This window comes from Lissotriton vulgaris, chromosome 12 (assembly GCF_964263255.1).
Source record: "Lissotriton vulgaris chromosome 12, aLisVul1.2, whole genome shotgun sequence".
Taxonomy (NCBI): Eukaryota; Metazoa; Chordata; class Amphibia; order Caudata; family Salamandridae; genus Lissotriton; species Lissotriton vulgaris.
The window spans coordinates 759,857,006-759,874,497 of record NC_141700.1 but is presented as its reverse complement, the minus strand read 5'-3'; the positions used below and the strand labels follow the sequence as shown (position 1 = coordinate 759,874,497).

The 17,492-nt window shown below is 45.8% G+C and overlaps 1 protein-coding gene across 1 annotated transcript in view; it reads left to right on the top strand.

Moving 5' to 3' along the window:
- Nucleotides 1-17,492, top strand: part of DNAH2 (dynein axonemal heavy chain 2) — a 2,538,822-nt gene that overhangs the window by 421,266 nt on the left and 2,100,064 nt on the right. The window contains exon 13 of the mRNA XM_086946066.1: nt 4,829-5,011. Within this exon, the coding sequence (XP_086802192.1) occupies nt 4,829-5,011 (183 nt within the window). The remainder of the gene's footprint in view (nt 1-4,828; nt 5,012-17,492) is intronic.

Genomic DNA, 17,492 nt, shown 5'->3' with positions numbered 1-17,492 from the left:
CTTCAGGATGTCTGATAGGAAGAAGAAGGTCACTTTAAAGCCTGTGCTACTTGTGCTAAGAATAGGTTATATGTTGAGGACAAGCACAAAGATTGTATTTACTGTCTGTACCCAGACCAGTAGGCAGCAGACTGCAAAATATGCTGCACTTTTTCCACCAAGACTCTGCGAGACCATGAGGGCGTCTTTTGATCATCTGGCTTCAGAAGCTAAAATCAAGGAAGGAGCCAGTCTCTAGTGACAGTGATGAATCATCCTCGGCTACATCTTCCAGGAGGTCTGTAAAAAGGCGTAGAGCTGCTCCTTCTGAGAGACGTCTTGGTAAGGCCTTAAAAAAGATCTCTCATTGGTCTGAAGGGCGTAGTCCTGTCGAATCTCCACACCGACGTGTAAAGGAGAGGGAAGGACTGTCAAAAGGAGTAATTTCTGAGAGGAAATCCAGCTCTGTTCCTCCAACATCTACTACTGCGGCTCCAAAGACCTTCAAAAATCCCTCTTCACTATTGTCCGAGGTAAAATCCAGGAAAAAAGTTCACTCATCGACAACACTGTCAACGACTCTGTCGATGAAAGCATCAAAGGTATAGTCTTCTCCTTCATCTCTGGCTCCGTCGACGGGCTCGTCGATGGTGATTTCATCTTCTCCGGCGCTGACACATATGGATTCTACGTCGACGATTTTGACGCCGGTGATGATTGTGTAGTTGACGATGGTGTCGACGAGGATGTCGACGACGAGTGCGACGACTGCTACTAGGTAGACGACGACGGATGGGATGCCAACGGTCTCTATGATGCTGCGTCGACGACGTCCATTTCTTCGTCAACAACACTCTCATCGTTGTCGACGATCCCGTCGATGGTGGAAAAAATGTCTATTGCACTCAGAAAGCGCCAAATTACTCCTTAGATGACTTCCCCCCCAGGAGGGTGACTCCTTTATCTCCTGCACTCCTCCTCAAAGAAGAAAGATCGGAAGAGGATGATGGACCGTTTGCTTATGCAAATAGCCCTTCTCAACTGCACGTTAAGTGCCAGGGCAAAGATTCTGAGGGGGAATATGGGGATTACGAACAGTATGATCCTTCCTCACAATATCAAGAGGACTACCAACAGGAAATGGTCTCTATGCCTTCCTCCTTGCTAACAAACTTGCAGGTTATGCTTTTGGACTACAGGAGGAGATTCGCAACACAGCCTCCAGTTCCAGTTGTGGCGCCTGTTACTATTGTTCCTCCTTCCCGTCTTGTTGTCCCTCAATTGCCATCACCTCAGCCAATGATTGAAGCTCAGGATTCACCACCTGTTGTGCCCCCGTTCAGGATGACACCACTGATAACGACCAGGGCACCATCACGATTCCAGATCCAGATGCTGAGTGGGATGACTTTATCATTCCTGATCCAGCTACTCCTGCTCCAGCAGCACCTGTTGAGTCCCCCCCTGCAGACATGGGGGGTTTCCATAACTTGATGGAGAGAGCCGCTAAAAGATTTGACCTGCCCATGACCAGGATGCAAACTGATTGAAAGAGGTTCCTCAGGACTGCCTACCCGACTGTGTCAATCTGCGTTGCAGAATCCAGGCAGTAGTGCCTTGTAAACATATGGGTACTGCTCCAGGTCGCCACCCAGCAGATCTCCCGGATAGGAACTCCGGCAAAGAGGGCTGTCGAAGAAGAAGTCGTCTGTCAGCCACGAGTGCGAACTGGACAACTCCACTCTACAGAAGGTCTTTTGCAGATGGGGCAGACCTTCCATAGATCTCTTTGCCACGCCGGAGAACAAAAAATGCCAGTTCGCTGCAAGCATGCTTCAACATCCGGGATCGTTGGGGAATGCGTTTTCAATGGCCTGGTCAGGCGCATTTGTTTACGCTTTTCCCCATTCATCTGATCCCCAGACTTCTCAGGAAGCTCAAAGCAGAACCCTGTAAGATGATTCTGATAGCTCCTGTGGCCCGACAGTTTTGGTTCACAGAACTGCACCTTCTCTCCTTGGACCTTCCACTTCCGACGATTCCTTCACTGCTGACGATGTCCCAGGGCCAAGTCTGGCATCCGGATCCGCAGTCTCTACAGCTCTCGGCATGGCTCCTGATCAGCGAGAATTTCTTGGTCTGAATCTTTCATCAGAATGTAGAGAAGTGCTTTCTCAGGCAAGAGCCCCAAGTAGCAACAAGACATAAAGGTTGAAGTGGAAGCGTTTCTGCATTTGGTGAAAGCAAAACGGTGTCCATCCTTTTAAGTCTGAACCACATGAAGTTCTTCCTTATTTTCTGTTATTAATAAAATTGGGGCTGGCTCACTCATCCATCAAGGTGCATCTAGCCACCATCACTCCCATTAGACGCACGTCTTCAGGCCCTTCCCACTGGTCGGCAAGGATCATTAAGCAGTTTCTCAAGGGCCTTTTCAGAGTTTTCCCTCCAGTCAAGCCCCCTCCTCCTCTTTGGCATCTGAACTTAATTCTCGCCTAACTCATGAAGCCTCTTTTCGAGCCTATTCACAGAGTGGAGTTGAAATTCCTCTCCTGGAAGGTAGCTCTTCTACTAGCTTTGACTTCGGCTAGACGAGTGGGGGAATTGCAGGCTCTCACCATCCAGGAACCCTTTCTCCAGTTCAAAAAGGGTACAGTGATACTGCGTACCAATCCAAAGTTCATACCGAAAGGACCTTCAGACTTTCATTTGAATGAACAGGTTATACTCAAAACTTTTTTCCCTCAACCGGCTACTCCGGCAGAAAAGGCACTTCCCTCACTGGACATTCAGAGGTGCTTAAAGTTCTATCTCCAACGTACTAAGGACTTCAAGAAGTCTTCTCAACTATTTGTGTCCTTTAGTGACCCTCGTAAGGGCTTTCCTCTTTCCAAGCAGGGCATTGATCGTTGGATAACCAGCGCTATCCAGTATTGTCACAGAGCAGCGGGCAAGCCCCTGGAAGGGCGAGTCCGTGCTCATTCCACAAGGACGATTTCTTCTTCGACAGCCCTCTTTGCCGGAGTTCCTATCCGGGAGATCTGCTGGGTGGCGACCTGGAGCAGTACTCATATGTTTACAAGGCACTACTGCCTGGATTCTGCAACGCAGATTGACACATCAGTCGGGTAGGCAGTCCTGAGGAACCTCTTTTAGAAGTGGTGAGCTTTCCCATTCATCCCTCCTTCCATGTTACTGTTTCTTCAGCTCTTGCACATTTTTTTACATGTGTTTATATTTTATAAAGTTTCTAAGTTTGTTATTGACCATTGAAATTGTCATAATGGTGAATATGCTATTGCTTTGTTCTTGGTTTTATAATGGTCATGGTTCCACAAATGTGTGGATACAAGCATGGGAATCTATGAAAGTTCCAATACTGGAGTAAGAAAACAAGTTACTTCCCTGTAACTTTGGTTCTCCAGTGACACACCCTCTTCCCCTGGGAAAGCTGAGCCTCTTCCATCCTCAGTGGTGTGGTTACACAACGGCTATGAAAATCTGAGTTTCTGAGCTTCTCTCGGGAGGGTTCTTAGGGGTGAGGCTGATCTGATCGGTTGTTTATTTTTATAAATCTCTTTTACAAAAATAGGTGGATAGGTTGCAAAACAAGAATGGGCTAGGCCTTGCTTTTGTTTTGGTAATGGTTTCTATTGCTATTATATGTATACCGGGGACTCCCATACCGATGAGGGGAATGCTACAAGCATGGGAATCTATGAAAGTTTCCAATACTGGAGAACCACAGTTACAGGTAAGTAACTTGTTTTCATCTCAGCCAGGAGCAATGTAGAAGTTAATTTCTCATATTCTTATGTTCTAGTTCTTATATCTTCTGTGCATTCAGCTCAGTGGAAGCTGGGTATTGTTAAAGTAATTGTCTTAGCGCATCTTTGTATTTAAATTGCATTTTGGTAAGGAATGAAAGCTCCATTCTGCTCTGATGTTTGTTTTAAGGAAAGTACAGATTCTTGATGTGGTGGGATGAACAACTCTTCTAAGTGCTTCTGACTGTGATCAGTCTTGACCGCAAAAGTATTTGTTGTAAGATGTATATCTTGCTTTTGCCATGCATGCTTACATACGGTTAAGAAATGCAAATTATTGTTTTTGTACATTTATTTACATTAGAGAGGCACCAGAAGTCAAGAGTGTGAAGAAGGAAGCAGTTAAGTGCACAATAATGCTCAGGCAATTTTTGTTGTTCTTTACATTATTTTATTGTTATACTCCTTCAGTGTAAACAAAAAGCGCAGTCAACACATTTCACCTTGTCTCTGGCTTACTCAGGACATGATCCAATTTGAAGTCGGCGACTACTGGCCACACTGATTCTGGAATCGTTCATGGTTGCTGAACACAGATTGGATGACTAGATTATTTAGTCTGACGTACCGAGCACTATTTTTGCGAACTTTGCCTTCATCCTTATGACAATTTGAGATTCTTCTTTAAAATAGGTGTACCTTCGTTGATTACTATTCTTGCGGAAGTTTATGAATCTAGTCCGTCGTTGGACTCTATTCAAAATTGGGTTATGCCCAAAGGAAGCCTTAAACAGTGTGAAACATGATGACTGCTTTTTGTTTACCCTGAAGGAGAATAAGAATAAAATTCCTGAGCATTATTGTGCACTTAACTGATTTCCTGTTTGAGTCCTTCTTCATACTTTTCACTTCTGTTGCCTCTCTAATGTAAATGTATGTTTCTAATGTTCGGTCATTTGGTAGCAGGTCTATAGAGATGGGCAATACGTGTTTGTACCTAGTGGCTACTACAGGTGGTGCAGTAATAAGTTCCTTAGCTGCCAATGATTGTTTTTGTAAATAATGTTTTACTTTTTAAACAGACTATTAAGCGCACATTTGATAAGAGAGCCGTGGAGGTCTATATGATTTTTAAGGAAGAACTTCACCTGGTCAACAAAGTGTTGAGCAAAAAGCCACCGTACCTGGCATCCCACATGCCACATTATGCTGGGCAGGCACACGGGGTGCGCTGCCTCCGCTATCGCATTGAAAGGCCCATGGAAGTAAGTGTACATACCTCTTCTATTATCAATCTTGCTTTCCTTCCTTCCCAGCTTAGTGTGAAGTGCCTACACATAAAGATGAAACATGAAAAGACCTGCCAAAGATGTTGTCACGTTTGATTTTTAAGAGGATCTAATCCTCACATCCAAACCCAAACCTCTTACCATTACATTTAGAGCTGTCTCGGCCACCCCAATCCACTTCCTGTTGCTGGAAAATAGGCAGGGCTCAGAGAAGGGTTTCTCCAAGCACTGCACATTCTTTGAGAGAGCCTTCGTCCATTTTTTGGCTGACATTTTAAGTTCAGTTTTGGTAATGTTCTTTTGTGTATTGCAAGAAAGTTGCATTCCGCCTTTACCTATTTATGAAAAGTGATGATTGTGCAGCAGTTTCTTTTAACCTGCTCATCTTTACAAGACCGCTGTCTTTTTCTGGAAACGTTCACCTAGTAAGTCCCTTCCCAATTTGCCGAGATCAACTCTTTTGTCAGTGCCTTGACCTGCACTTTAGGAGGCAATCAATGTTATGAAAGGATATTGTCTGTTTCGTCTGGATAAAAGGGACTCAGAAGTGGATATAGTAACCATTTCAGCTTCATCCTCATTGGTTGAAGTGCAGGTTTTTACAAATGAGATACTATGGTTACTAGGCATGCACTGTTTTGTAGATTTTTATAAAGGGAAATTGTTTTTGTGCTGCTAATAAAGTACTGGAGGTAAACACTTTGATGATGGGGACATTTCAACATATGAATTTATGAAAGATGCCAATGTTAAAGAACTGAAGTTACAGGTCAGTAATTTATTTTATTTTCACCATCCCAGTCCCCTGTAACATTTGCTTAAATCTCTCAGAGAGTCTTAAGACATTTCAACGTGGAAATCAGACAATCAATAATTTGTAAAGCTCAGCAGATCAACCATGAGGGTGTCAAGGTGCTGGAGTTGCTGCTTGCTTCATGGTGGTTTGTTCATTTTATCACCAGGTTTTGAGTTCTTTCCTGAAATACTGCAGCGATTGGATGGTCCTGAAGAGCAAGGGAATGTCATTCCATGCTTTGTCTGCCAGTTGTGAGAAGGAGCGTCTTCCGCTGTTGCTACAGTAGATCCAGGGGTGCCTGCGAGGAAGAGGGAAGCAGAACTTAGGTTTCTGGTTGGTGGGTGGAAGGTCAAAAGTTTGTTGATGTAAGCGAGTCTTTTGTTGAGCAGGGCTTTGTATGAGTGGGACAACATCTTGAAATGGCACCTCTTCTGGATCGGGAGCCAGAGTATCTTCCTGAGGTGGGGTGTGCTGTGGGTTTGTGTGAGGGAGGTTGAGGATAAGTCCGGCCACTCTGCTTTGTATTATCTGTAGTCTCTTGTGGAGGCGTGCAGGGATTCCTACGTAAAGTTTGTTCATGTAGTCCATCCTGCTGGTGATGAGGGCCTGTGTGATGGTCCTTCTGGTGTTGACTGGGAGTCACCTGAAGATCTTGCGGAGCATGCCTAGGGTATGGAAGCAAGCAAAAGAGACTGCGTTTGCCTGTTTCTTCATGGAAAGCTTGCTGTCCATGATGAATCTGAGGTTGCGGCGTGGTCTGTTGCGGTGGGGGATGAGCCAAGTTCAGCAGGTCACCAGGAGTCGTTCCTTGGAGAGGTGCTGTTCCCAGAGATAAGGACTTCAGTTTTGTCCGTTTTGAGCTCGAGACAGTTGTCCTTCATCCAGTCGGTGACGTTCATAATACATCTGTGGAAGTTAGCTCTGGTGGTGGTGGTGGGGGGTCTTCTAACAGTGAGCTGATGAGCTGGGTGTTGTCAGTGTAGGAGATGATATTGAGTCCATTTGATCTGATTGTGCTGGCCAGGGTGTCATGTACTTGTTGAAGAAGGTGAGGCTGAGGAATAATCCTTGGGGGACACCGCAGATGATCTTCTTGGGTTCCGATGTGAAAGGTGGGAGACTGAGTTTTTCTGGGTTCTTCCGGTAGGGTATTAGGCAATCCATTTGAGGGCGTCTCCCTGGATTCCAATGTGGTGGAGTCTGTTGATTAAGTTGTGATAGGAGACTGTGTCGAAGGGGGCAGACTGATCCAGGAGAATGAGACCTGCCAATTCATTGCAGTCCAGGATGGCCCTGATGTCGTTGGTGTCTGCAGACAGGGAGGTCTCTGTGCTGTAGTTTGCTCGGAATCCGGATTCAGAGGGGTCCAAGAGGTTGTTGCGTTCCAGGTGTTCGGTGAGCTGCTGAATGATTGGCTTCTCTAGAACCATCACTGGAAAGGGAAGTAGGTAAATGAGCACGTAGTTCATTGGGTTCTGCTGGGTTGGCAAAATGTTTCATCACGAGGGGCCTCACTTCAACCGGTTTCCAGGCTTCAGGAAAAGAGGTCGAGGTGATGGAGGTGTTCAGTACTTTCTTGAGCTCGACGCCAATCATCTTGGTGCCAAGGTTGAAGATGTGGTGGGGACAGGGGTCCATGCTTGCATGCATGGAGGTCATTATGGAGAATGTTTTCCAGAATGTTGAAGGGAATGTTTTCCGAATAAGAACTGCCACTCCTCACAAACTGAAGTTTACCATGAATGAACAGGAAAAAGTATCGGCCTACCTGCAAATCTACAATTATTTCCCACCAGGTGGCTTCCTGTAGCAACACCACATTTGTCTTATAGTTATTTAGGAACAGGAGGACTATCCCTTTTTAAGCTTGTGACTGAGGCTATTCACATTCCAATCAATCAATTAACCAATCAACTCAGATTTATAGAGCGTGGCTAATTACCAGAGAGGGTATCCAGGTGCTAGGTTCTTGCTGAGATCAGTCAAAAAACAGGTCTTAAGTCCCTTTCTGATTTCCAGGAGAGAGGATGATGTTCAGAGGTTCTGGGGGAGGTCGTTCCAGGACTTGGCTGTGAGGATGGATAAGGATTGGCTTTCACTATAGCTTCGGCGGATGCAGTGAGTGTGTGTGAGGGCATGGGAGGCGGAGCTCAGGTGTCTGGAGTGTTGGTAGAAGTTCAGGTGGCGGTTGATTTATGATGGTCATCGGTTGCGGAGCACCTTTGTAGGTGTGTATCAGCATCTTAAATTGGCATCTTTTCTGGATGGGAAGCCAGTGGAGGTTCCTGAGATGGGGGGTGATGTGTATCCTTTTGGGGAGGTGGCGGATGAGTCTGTCCGCTGAGTTCTGTATTATTCTGAAGTCTCTTCAGGAGTTGGAAAGTAATTAACCTTATGAGGTCTGGAATTTAGTAAGAGTCATATCGAGAGCAGGTGAGATCCCTTTCCCAAAGAACTTATAACAAAAATAAAAACTCTACCTACACTCCACCATAGAACCTTTTGTGGCGACTCTCAAAATGCCCACATCCCCTAATACAAGGAGTCTTTCACCCTAATTGTATGAGGCTAGCTTAGAATTTGGTAGACACTTATTGGTGTGGTGTGGGGTGGCGTAGTGGGCAAAATAGCGATGGATTTAACCCAGATCTTTTGACTGGGGGAGAATTTTTGCATTGTCAGCATTCCGCCCATTATTTGTTTGCTGTAACACTTTTCGCCCTAAGTTGGATGGGTATGCCTAGACGTGGGTCCCATGCTCACTGTGCCACTGTATTCAAGCTATCAGTCAACAAAGGGAGAGACAGGGTTCAAGGGCACTCTCAGTCCCCAATTAGTAGACATATCAACAAAGGAAGAGTGTCCGTCAGTGTGGCGTAAAAATAGTAGAGATAGCACGTAAAAATATAAAGCCAGCTGTGGTTGTTCACAAAGCTGGCCTAGCTTTCAAGAAAAAAATTTCATGGTTTTTTCAAGAAACCCTCACTCACCCTAGTGGTGACATGCTTCATCATCGGGTCCACTGGGGAGATCGAGTACCTCCCCAGTGTGCTACGACGCCAGGAGACTGCGGAGCAGGTTTTGTGAGAGTGAAGAGTGAAAAAAAGTGTGATTAAAAATGTCAGAGGTTGTCCCAAAAAATCATTTATTTGCTGGTCAACTTGACATATTAAAATTAAGAACTATGTGCAGGGAAACTATCCAAAAGAAATACAGGTGTTTCCCTGTTAGGGGAAGGTCAACATGTTTCTGCCCTTTAAGTGTTTGAATTTACAGGGCTTTCGTCAGGACCAGTAAGCGAGTGTTGCCTCAACAGGTATAGGCGCGCTAAGGCCTACCCTGCCGTAGGCAGTGAAAGTTAAAAAGTTGTTCTATGTGTAAAAATTGGTGCATGAGATACAAACCAAAAGGCTAGGGGATTTCCCTCTATTGCGAGGAGCCCAGAAGTCTGCAGGTGGGTGGAAGACAGACAAACAAACAATACACACAACATAGAAAGAATGGACAGTCATTACTGATCTAGCATTGTTGCCATGCAACTCATAGTGCGGCGTGGTACGTGCTAACAAACCTATCAAAGGCCGTGGCTGTGATGGAATGCAATCTGGAATGGAGGTTGTGCCCAAGAACCACGGTGATGGGCCTCAACTAGAACCAGTACAAAATGATCTGGCTCAAGACGTTGCACAATTGGTGAGGTAATGTAAATGGAGGCTTGCTGTGCTAAGTCCATCCGTGGGGGAAGCCAGGCGGCTGCCCGTAAATGTAACATTACCTAGAGTAAAGAAACGGAGGAATGATCCCCGAAGTGTAAAAAGCTGAGCCACGTAATGATAATGCGTAGCCCAGCTGGCCGTGAATTTAGAGAGCTTAAAGTAGGCACGCTAAATGAGAATATACGTGAAACAATCCTCACTTGTATTCAATGTGAGCCACGCCCCATAGATTCAGGGGGGGGGTGGGAGCGACAATGGCACACCCTGTCAGGGTAAAACAAACAGAAACGGAGGGTTCAATAAGTCTGGCAGAGACTCACACACATAAAACTTAGCTTGTATTGATGTAAGAATGGTTGGTTGATCTTACGCCCGCAACGCTCTGCACCCTCTCGGCACCTAGCTGTCCCCCGCTGGATCTCGTGGATCACGAGCGAGGGGCAAGCCTGGCGCTAAGAGTGGGTGGCGTCGGGGCGTCATCCAATGGGAGGCGTTGGTTCCAACTGAGGCTTGGAACGCAAGCCCGCGTTACTGTGAACGACGCGCTCGCGTCAATTCTGTCCACAGCGAGGTTTGAAACGCACGCGTAGTGCGCATGCGCGCTCAAAGTAAAAGATTGGGTCTGAGTGAAAACGAGGCTTGGAGCGCAAGCCTGCAAGGAGACGATAATCGGACTGAGGGCTTGAGTCCGTTTATCTCAGACAGGAGATATTAACAAGCCAATGCATGGGCTTTGAAAGGTCATCAGTTAAGGCAATGAAATGGACGATGGTAATACCAGTCTGAAACAGCATTTTAAAAGGATAAAGATGCAGAAAAAGAATGTATTCACGATGTTATTACCAGTCTAACACAGCATTTTAAATGGTTAAAGATGCAGAAAAAGAGTGTATTCACAGGTTCTGAACAAAAAGCTTAGGTGGTGCCCTCATATGAGAAAGGATCATTATTATTCAGAGTTACTGTTTGAGGACGCTGGCCCAAGGTATTTGGTCATTTAGGCCTTGAATATGTGTATTCAGTCTATAGACCCAGTGCTGTTCTTTTTCAAACAGGATATTTTCTCTGTTCCTGGGGTTGTTGACCTGTTCTATTACTGTCCAGGTCATATCATTGGGAGTGTGGTTTGCCTGCAGAAAGTGCTCGCTTAGTTTGGTAGTTACTTTCTTACAGCGAACATTACTGCGATGTTCGCCAATGCGTGTCTTGACTTTCCTGGTTGTCATGCCCACATATCTCTTGGCACACGGGCAGGTAATCAGATATATAACGTTTGTCGAGTTACAATTGGTATGGGATTTTTGGGCCCATACTTTGCCTGGTTCCAAATTAAGCTGTTTTGTGTGGGTGGTTAAGTGACAGACACTGCAATCAGTACATGGAAAATGTCCAGTGATAGGGGGTAAGTGCCAAGTTTCAGTCACAGATCTGGTGAGTGATGAAGGACATGTTAAAGGTCTTGTGTGGACCAGGGTGTCCTTAAGACTTCTGCCCTTCTTTACATTATCTGAAAGTGTGCTGTATGTGGTAACACAAGTTAATGGGACATCAGTGTCTGCTGAATAACCTTCTACAATTCAGCAGTTTCCATCCGAGGCCGCTTCGTGAAAACTTGCCCTACGGGCAATACCTTCGTCTAAGAAGAAATTGTAGTAGCACAACAGACTATAAGACACAGGCAAAGGACCTGACGGTCAAACTGAGACAAAGAGGCTACCCTCAAGACATCCTCAACAAAGGACAGAACAGGGCCCGTAATCAACCTCGGGAAGCCCTCCTGGAAGAGAATGAGAAAAGTGACACTGATGTCCCATTAACTTGTGTTACCACATACAGCACACTTTCAGATAATGTAAAAAAATCTATAAATAGGAACTGGAGAATTATCACAAGCAGCATGGGCGATTGGGAAAAACCACTCTTTTCCTTCAAGAAGGGCAGAAGTCTTAAGGACACCCTGGTCCACACAAGACCTTTAACATGTCGTGCCGAGAGGGTGCAGAGCGTTGCGGGCGTAAGATCAACCAACCATTCTTACATCAATACAAGCTAAGTTTTATGTGTGTGAGTCTCTGCCAGACTTATTGAACCCTCCGTTTCTGTTTGTTTTACCCTGACAGGGTGTGCCATTGTCGCTCCCACCCCCCCCCTGAATCTATGGGGCGTGGCTCACATTGAATACAAGTGAGGATTGTTTCACGTATATTCTCATTTAGCGTGCCTACTTTAAGCTCTCTAAATTCACGGCCAGCTGGGCTACGCATTATCATTACGTGGCTCAGCTTTTTACACTTCGGGGATCATTCCTCCGTTTCTTTACTCTAGGTAATGTTACATTTACGGGCAGCCGCCTGGCTTCCCCCACGGATGGACTTAGCACAGCAAGCCTCCATTTACATTACCTCACCAATTGTGCAACGTCTTGAGCCAGATCATTTTATACTGGTTCTAGTTGAGGCCCATCACCGTGGTTCTTGGGCACAACCTCCATTCCAGATTGCATTCCATCACGGCCACGGCCTTTGATAGGTTTGTTAGCACGTACCACGCCGCACTATGAGTTGCATGGCAACAATGCTAGATCAGTAATGACTGTCTATTCTTTCTATGTTGTGTGTATTGTTTGTTTGTCTGTCTTCCACCCACCTGCAGACTTCTGGGCTCCTCGCAATAGAGGGAAATCCCCTAGCCTTTTGGTTTGTATCTCATGCACCAATTTTTACACATAGAACAACTTTTTAACTTTCACTGCCTACGGCAGGGTAGGCCTTAGCGCGCCTATACCTGTTGAGGCAACACTCGCTTACTGGTCCTGACGAAAGCCCTGTAAATTCAAACACTTAAAGGGCAGAAACATGTTGACCTTCCCCTAACAGGGAAACACCTGTATTTCTTTTGGATAGTTTCCCTGCACATAGTTCTTAATTTTAATATGTCAAGTTGACCAGCAAATAAATGATTTTTTGGGACAACCTCTGACATTTTTAATCACACTTTTTTTCACTCTTCACTCTCACAAAACCTGCTCCGCAGTCTCCTGGCGTCGTAGCACACTGGGGAGGTACTCGATCTCCCCAGTGGACCCGATGATGAAGCATGTCACCACTAGGGTGAGTGAGGGTTTCTTGAAAAAACCATGACATTTTTTTCTTGAAAGCTAGGCCAGCTTTGTGAACAACCACAGCTGGCTTTATATTTTTACGTGCTATCTCTACTATTTTTACGCCACACTGACTGACACTCTTCCTTTGTTGATACTGTATTCAAGCTAGCCTGGCTGAAGAAGGGTGACATACCCTGAAACTGGTCCCAGGATGCTTGTTTCCGGTCCAGGGAGGACCTGGCCTGGCAGTTCGGTCTGGACTGTTCCCATGGGGCACAGGGTCAAGACTGTTTTGCATATGGCTGGGTCCAAAATGGGGTGGCGTAGTGGGCAAAAGAACAACGGATTTAACCCAGATCTTTTGACTGGGGGAGAATTTTTGCATTGTCAGCATTCCGTCCATCATTTGTTTGCTGTAACACTTTTCGCCCTAAGTGGGATGGGTATACCCAGACGTGGGTCCCCTGCTCACTGTGCCACTGGATTCAAGCTTGCCTGGCTGAAGAAGGGTGACATGCCCTGAACCTGGTCCCAGGATGCTTGTTTCCTGTCCAGGGACGACCTGACCTGGCAGTTCGGTCTGGACTATTACCATGGGGCACAGGGTCAAGACTGATTTGCATATGTCTGGGTCCAAAGTGGAGTGGCGTAGTGGGCAAAAGAACAATGGATTTAACCCAGATCTTTTGACTGGGGGAGGATGTAGGCATTGTCAGCATTCCGTCCATCATTTGTTTGCTGTAACACTTTTCGTCCTAAGTGGGATGGGTATGCCCAGACGTGGGTCCCTTACTCACTGTGCCACTGGATTCAAGCTAGCCTGGCTGAAGAAGGGTGACATACTCTGAAACCGGTCTCAGGATGATTGTTTCCAGTCCAGGGAGGACCTGGCCTGGCAGTTCGGTCTGGACTGTTCCCATGGGGCACAGGGTCAAGACTGATTTGCATATGGCTGGGTCCAAACTGGGGAGGCGTAGTGGGCAAAAGAACAATGGATTTAACCCAGATCTTTTGACTGGGGGAGAATGTTTGCATTGTCAGCATTCCATCCATCATTTTGTTTGCTGTAACACCTTTTTAAGTGAAGCACCTTGCACTAATCCAGGCAACCCTTATGGTGATTTTAGTGGTCTTAGACAACCATAGGAAGCTCTCTTACTGGTAGCTGTGGAGAGTAACCTTCAGGCTTAGTCCCGAAGGAGAGTAAAGCAGCTTGTATTATCAGTACTAATCATGAAGTGTAGTTTAAGTTAAAAAGAACCACACTGTGTATGTATAAAAATATGTATTTATTATAAACACTCACTAACACATTGGTTTATCTCCTACCAGGAGATATAATCACAATACACACTATAATTCAATAGTAGAACAGGTAAGTAGCACAAATACACAGTGGTCTCTAGGGGGAGACCAAACCATATACTAAAAAAGTGGAATGCAAACCACGACCAAAGTCGGGACTGGACCTAGAAGATTTAGAAGAGCTGGGGCCCCAGGAACCACCCAAAGTAAGTACCCAGGGACCCCACAGAGGCAGGGTACAGAGTAGCAACACAACCACATACTCAAAACAAGTCCATGGGACAGTAGCGGTTTCAGTTTTTAACAAGAAGGAAGACCCTTCCCAGTGGACCCTGAAGAAACCCCGTTGAAGATAGAAAGTTGGAGAGTCACCCCACCCCTGGATACCCCAGGAACCAGGATACCTACATCAGGGAAGCCGGGTGCATGGTTGAAAAATGACGTCGGAAACCGCTGTAGACCACTAGGTAGGATTTCAGAAAAGATGCGGCTGGTAAAGTAGGTGAAATAGTCCAGTTAAATGTAAGGGTAGATTATAAATCTAAATAAATAAAAAATACAAAACCCTCCTGTTCCCCAAATAAGGCACTCCCTCTTCCCCCCTCTGGATCTCGACAGGTTGAATAGCGCGGGGATGCCTACGGGTCACCAGGCGCTTTAGAAATCGCAAAATAAAAAAAATCCTGAAGAGAAGTACCTGCAAACAGAGGGGACAGAGTGTGTGCCGCTTGGAAGTGGCCAGGAGGCATGGAAGACCAATGATCGCCCATGATGGGAGTGGTGACGGGGACCCTGTCGCTACAGCTGTGAAGAACAGGCGAAACTGTGGAAGAGCAAGAACTATTCACGAGCTGTTCCACGTCGGGAGACAAGAACCAGGGAGTCTGTGTCCAGCGGAAGCACCAATGAGCCTTGGCAGCATCAACTGACGCGCTAAACGAAGTAGGTGCAGTGTCGGGACTAGCAAGGTCCAAGGGACTCAACAAATGTAGGAGAGTCAGACTAGGCCCTGAACAAGCATGGGAGCCCACTGAAGCCAAAGAAGACATTTAAGAGGACCCACAGGCTGAAGGTAGAACTCCTTCTGGACCCCTGTTGAGGGAACTTCACTGGCTCCCGGTACGCCAACGGATCAAATTCAAGATCTGTTGTACTGTACACAGATGCATTTTCGGAAATGGCCCTAGCTACCTAGCTCAACTATTTCATCCTTACAGACCGGAACGTGATCTTCGGTCCTGCAATCAGCTCCTGCTTAAATCTCCTTTCATTAAAAAGACCAGACAAGGTGGCCGTGCCCTCTCCTCAGTGGGGCCAACTCTGTGGAACAATCTGCCCCTTAGCCTCAGACAGATCTCCCACCACCTTACATTCAGGAAAGCATTAAAGACCAATCTGTTCACTGCTCTATAAGCCGTCCTCTTCCCCACTACGCATTTTCAGTTCTCTGGTACCGTTGCTATTCAGTCACCTGTGCTTGCGGCCATAGCGCGGAGATAACCCTTGGGTTCGATTCTGGCGCTCTATAAGCAATTAAATAAATAAAATAAATAAATAAAGGTACAGGAATGGCAAGAGGACCACGAGCAGCTCCCCAAAGATGCAGGCCCATGGTGGAGAGGATGTGATGAGGACAAAGATCTTGGTAGGAAAAGATGCTGGAGGCTGGAGCTTCTTGAAACTCGAAGATCTCTGGAGTACTGAGTCAACAAGCCTTGGCAACGGCGAGTCAACGGTGTGCTCAAGAGTTATGTTCCAGCAGTTCCAATGAGGGATACTGGCCTTAAACCTGTTGGGAATACAGTGCAGGCCCTGAGGGAGTTGCAGAACCTCCACCTGTGTTGCTGAGTCTTCCAGAGTCTGTAGGATAGCAGGAGCAGCACACCGATCAGCTTGGTTGCATTGCATGCAGATGCAGGGGAGTGACTCCTTCACTTCAAGGAAGATTACTTTGGGTGTCCTTGAAGCCCACTGGCCTGGAGAGGAATCCGGATGAAGCTCAGGCACAAAGAATGAAAACAACTTGAAGAACAGCGAGACCAGGAGCTGCAGGAGTCTTCCTTGGTGCAGACTCGGTTCCGGACGAAATCCAACAAAGTCCAAGGTGCCCAGACAGTTGAAGTTGAAGGGGTATTGGGTTTGAATGTTGTCCCAGAACAAATCTGAAAAGCCACCCACAGGTAAGGCCATAAGTACCCCAGGGAAAGGGTTGGGACAATTCAATGATCACTCCCAGAAGAGGGGCTTAACAGAGGGGAGGATACTCCCATTTCTGTTGTCCAGTTTCGCACCAGAGCTGGAGCCAACGGCTCCCTGAACTGGCTCAAACTGGGGAACTCAAGGAGGGCACCAAATGTGCCCTTCAAAGCAGTGTGGTGGCGCTGGCAAACGCTCCCACCCCAGCCCAATACACAAGGTCCTGTCTGGGAGGTGGTCTTGCCTTCCTGTGGCAGGAAACCTATTGTTCTGCCTTTTTCTGTCAAGCTCAGCTCAGCAGCAGGAGGGCAGAATAGTGTCTATGGTCGGCGCAGCACTGTCTTGCTGTTAGACCCTAAAAGGCTGGTACCAGGAATACAGGGGGGGCATCCGAGGGGAGCCCCCCAGTACATAGGATCATACATCTAACACTGGAATCTGTGTTGGGGCATGATTCCAACTTGTATCACCCACAAAGCGATACATGGAATGGGACCACTCTTCATCAGGAATAAAATCACCAAACACATTAAACAAAGGAACCTCCACTCTAGAGTGTACCTCGCCTCAAAATCTCAAGATACAATAAAAAAACATGGGTGGCACATCCTTCTCTATTCAAGCAGCCAAACTATGGAACTCTTTACCCCCAACATAAGATCCATGGACAACCACCTTATCTTCAGAAAACTGTCAAGAATTGTCTCGTCGCCACATAAGCACCATACGCAAACAGAAATATACAGCATATCCCTCTGTATATAAGCATTTATTTATACTATAGATATGTACATATATATGTGTATTGCTTTGTATAAACATGTAGAATAATTCTGTTTTATAAAAAAAAGATATATTTTAAGGACAACACTTGAAAAACAGAGTTTATCTAATGCATTTTTAATCTACATATTCTTACTTCCTTTATGCATCAATATACCTTCCATGTACTTGGATCTATATATTTATTACTTTTCTCCCAAAAAAGCATATTCAATGCACTACCCTATTTCTCACCCTATACCTCTATCAATATCTTTAATCTACATTTACTTACTTCCTTTATGCATCTATATACTTTATTTGTACTTATGGATCTATATATTATTACTTTCTTCGAATTCAGCATATCTAATTCACTATGCTATTTCTCACCCGATACCTCTCTCAAAATATCTTCTACCTCAACTCTCTGACTCATCTCAAACCTCTTTCTACTACTCTTTCCAGTGCAATTCCCTATTTCTCACCCTATACCTATATCAATATATCCTCCACATCCACTCTCTCATTCATACCAAACCCCATACCACTACTATGATGCCCAAAATAGCCCTTTCT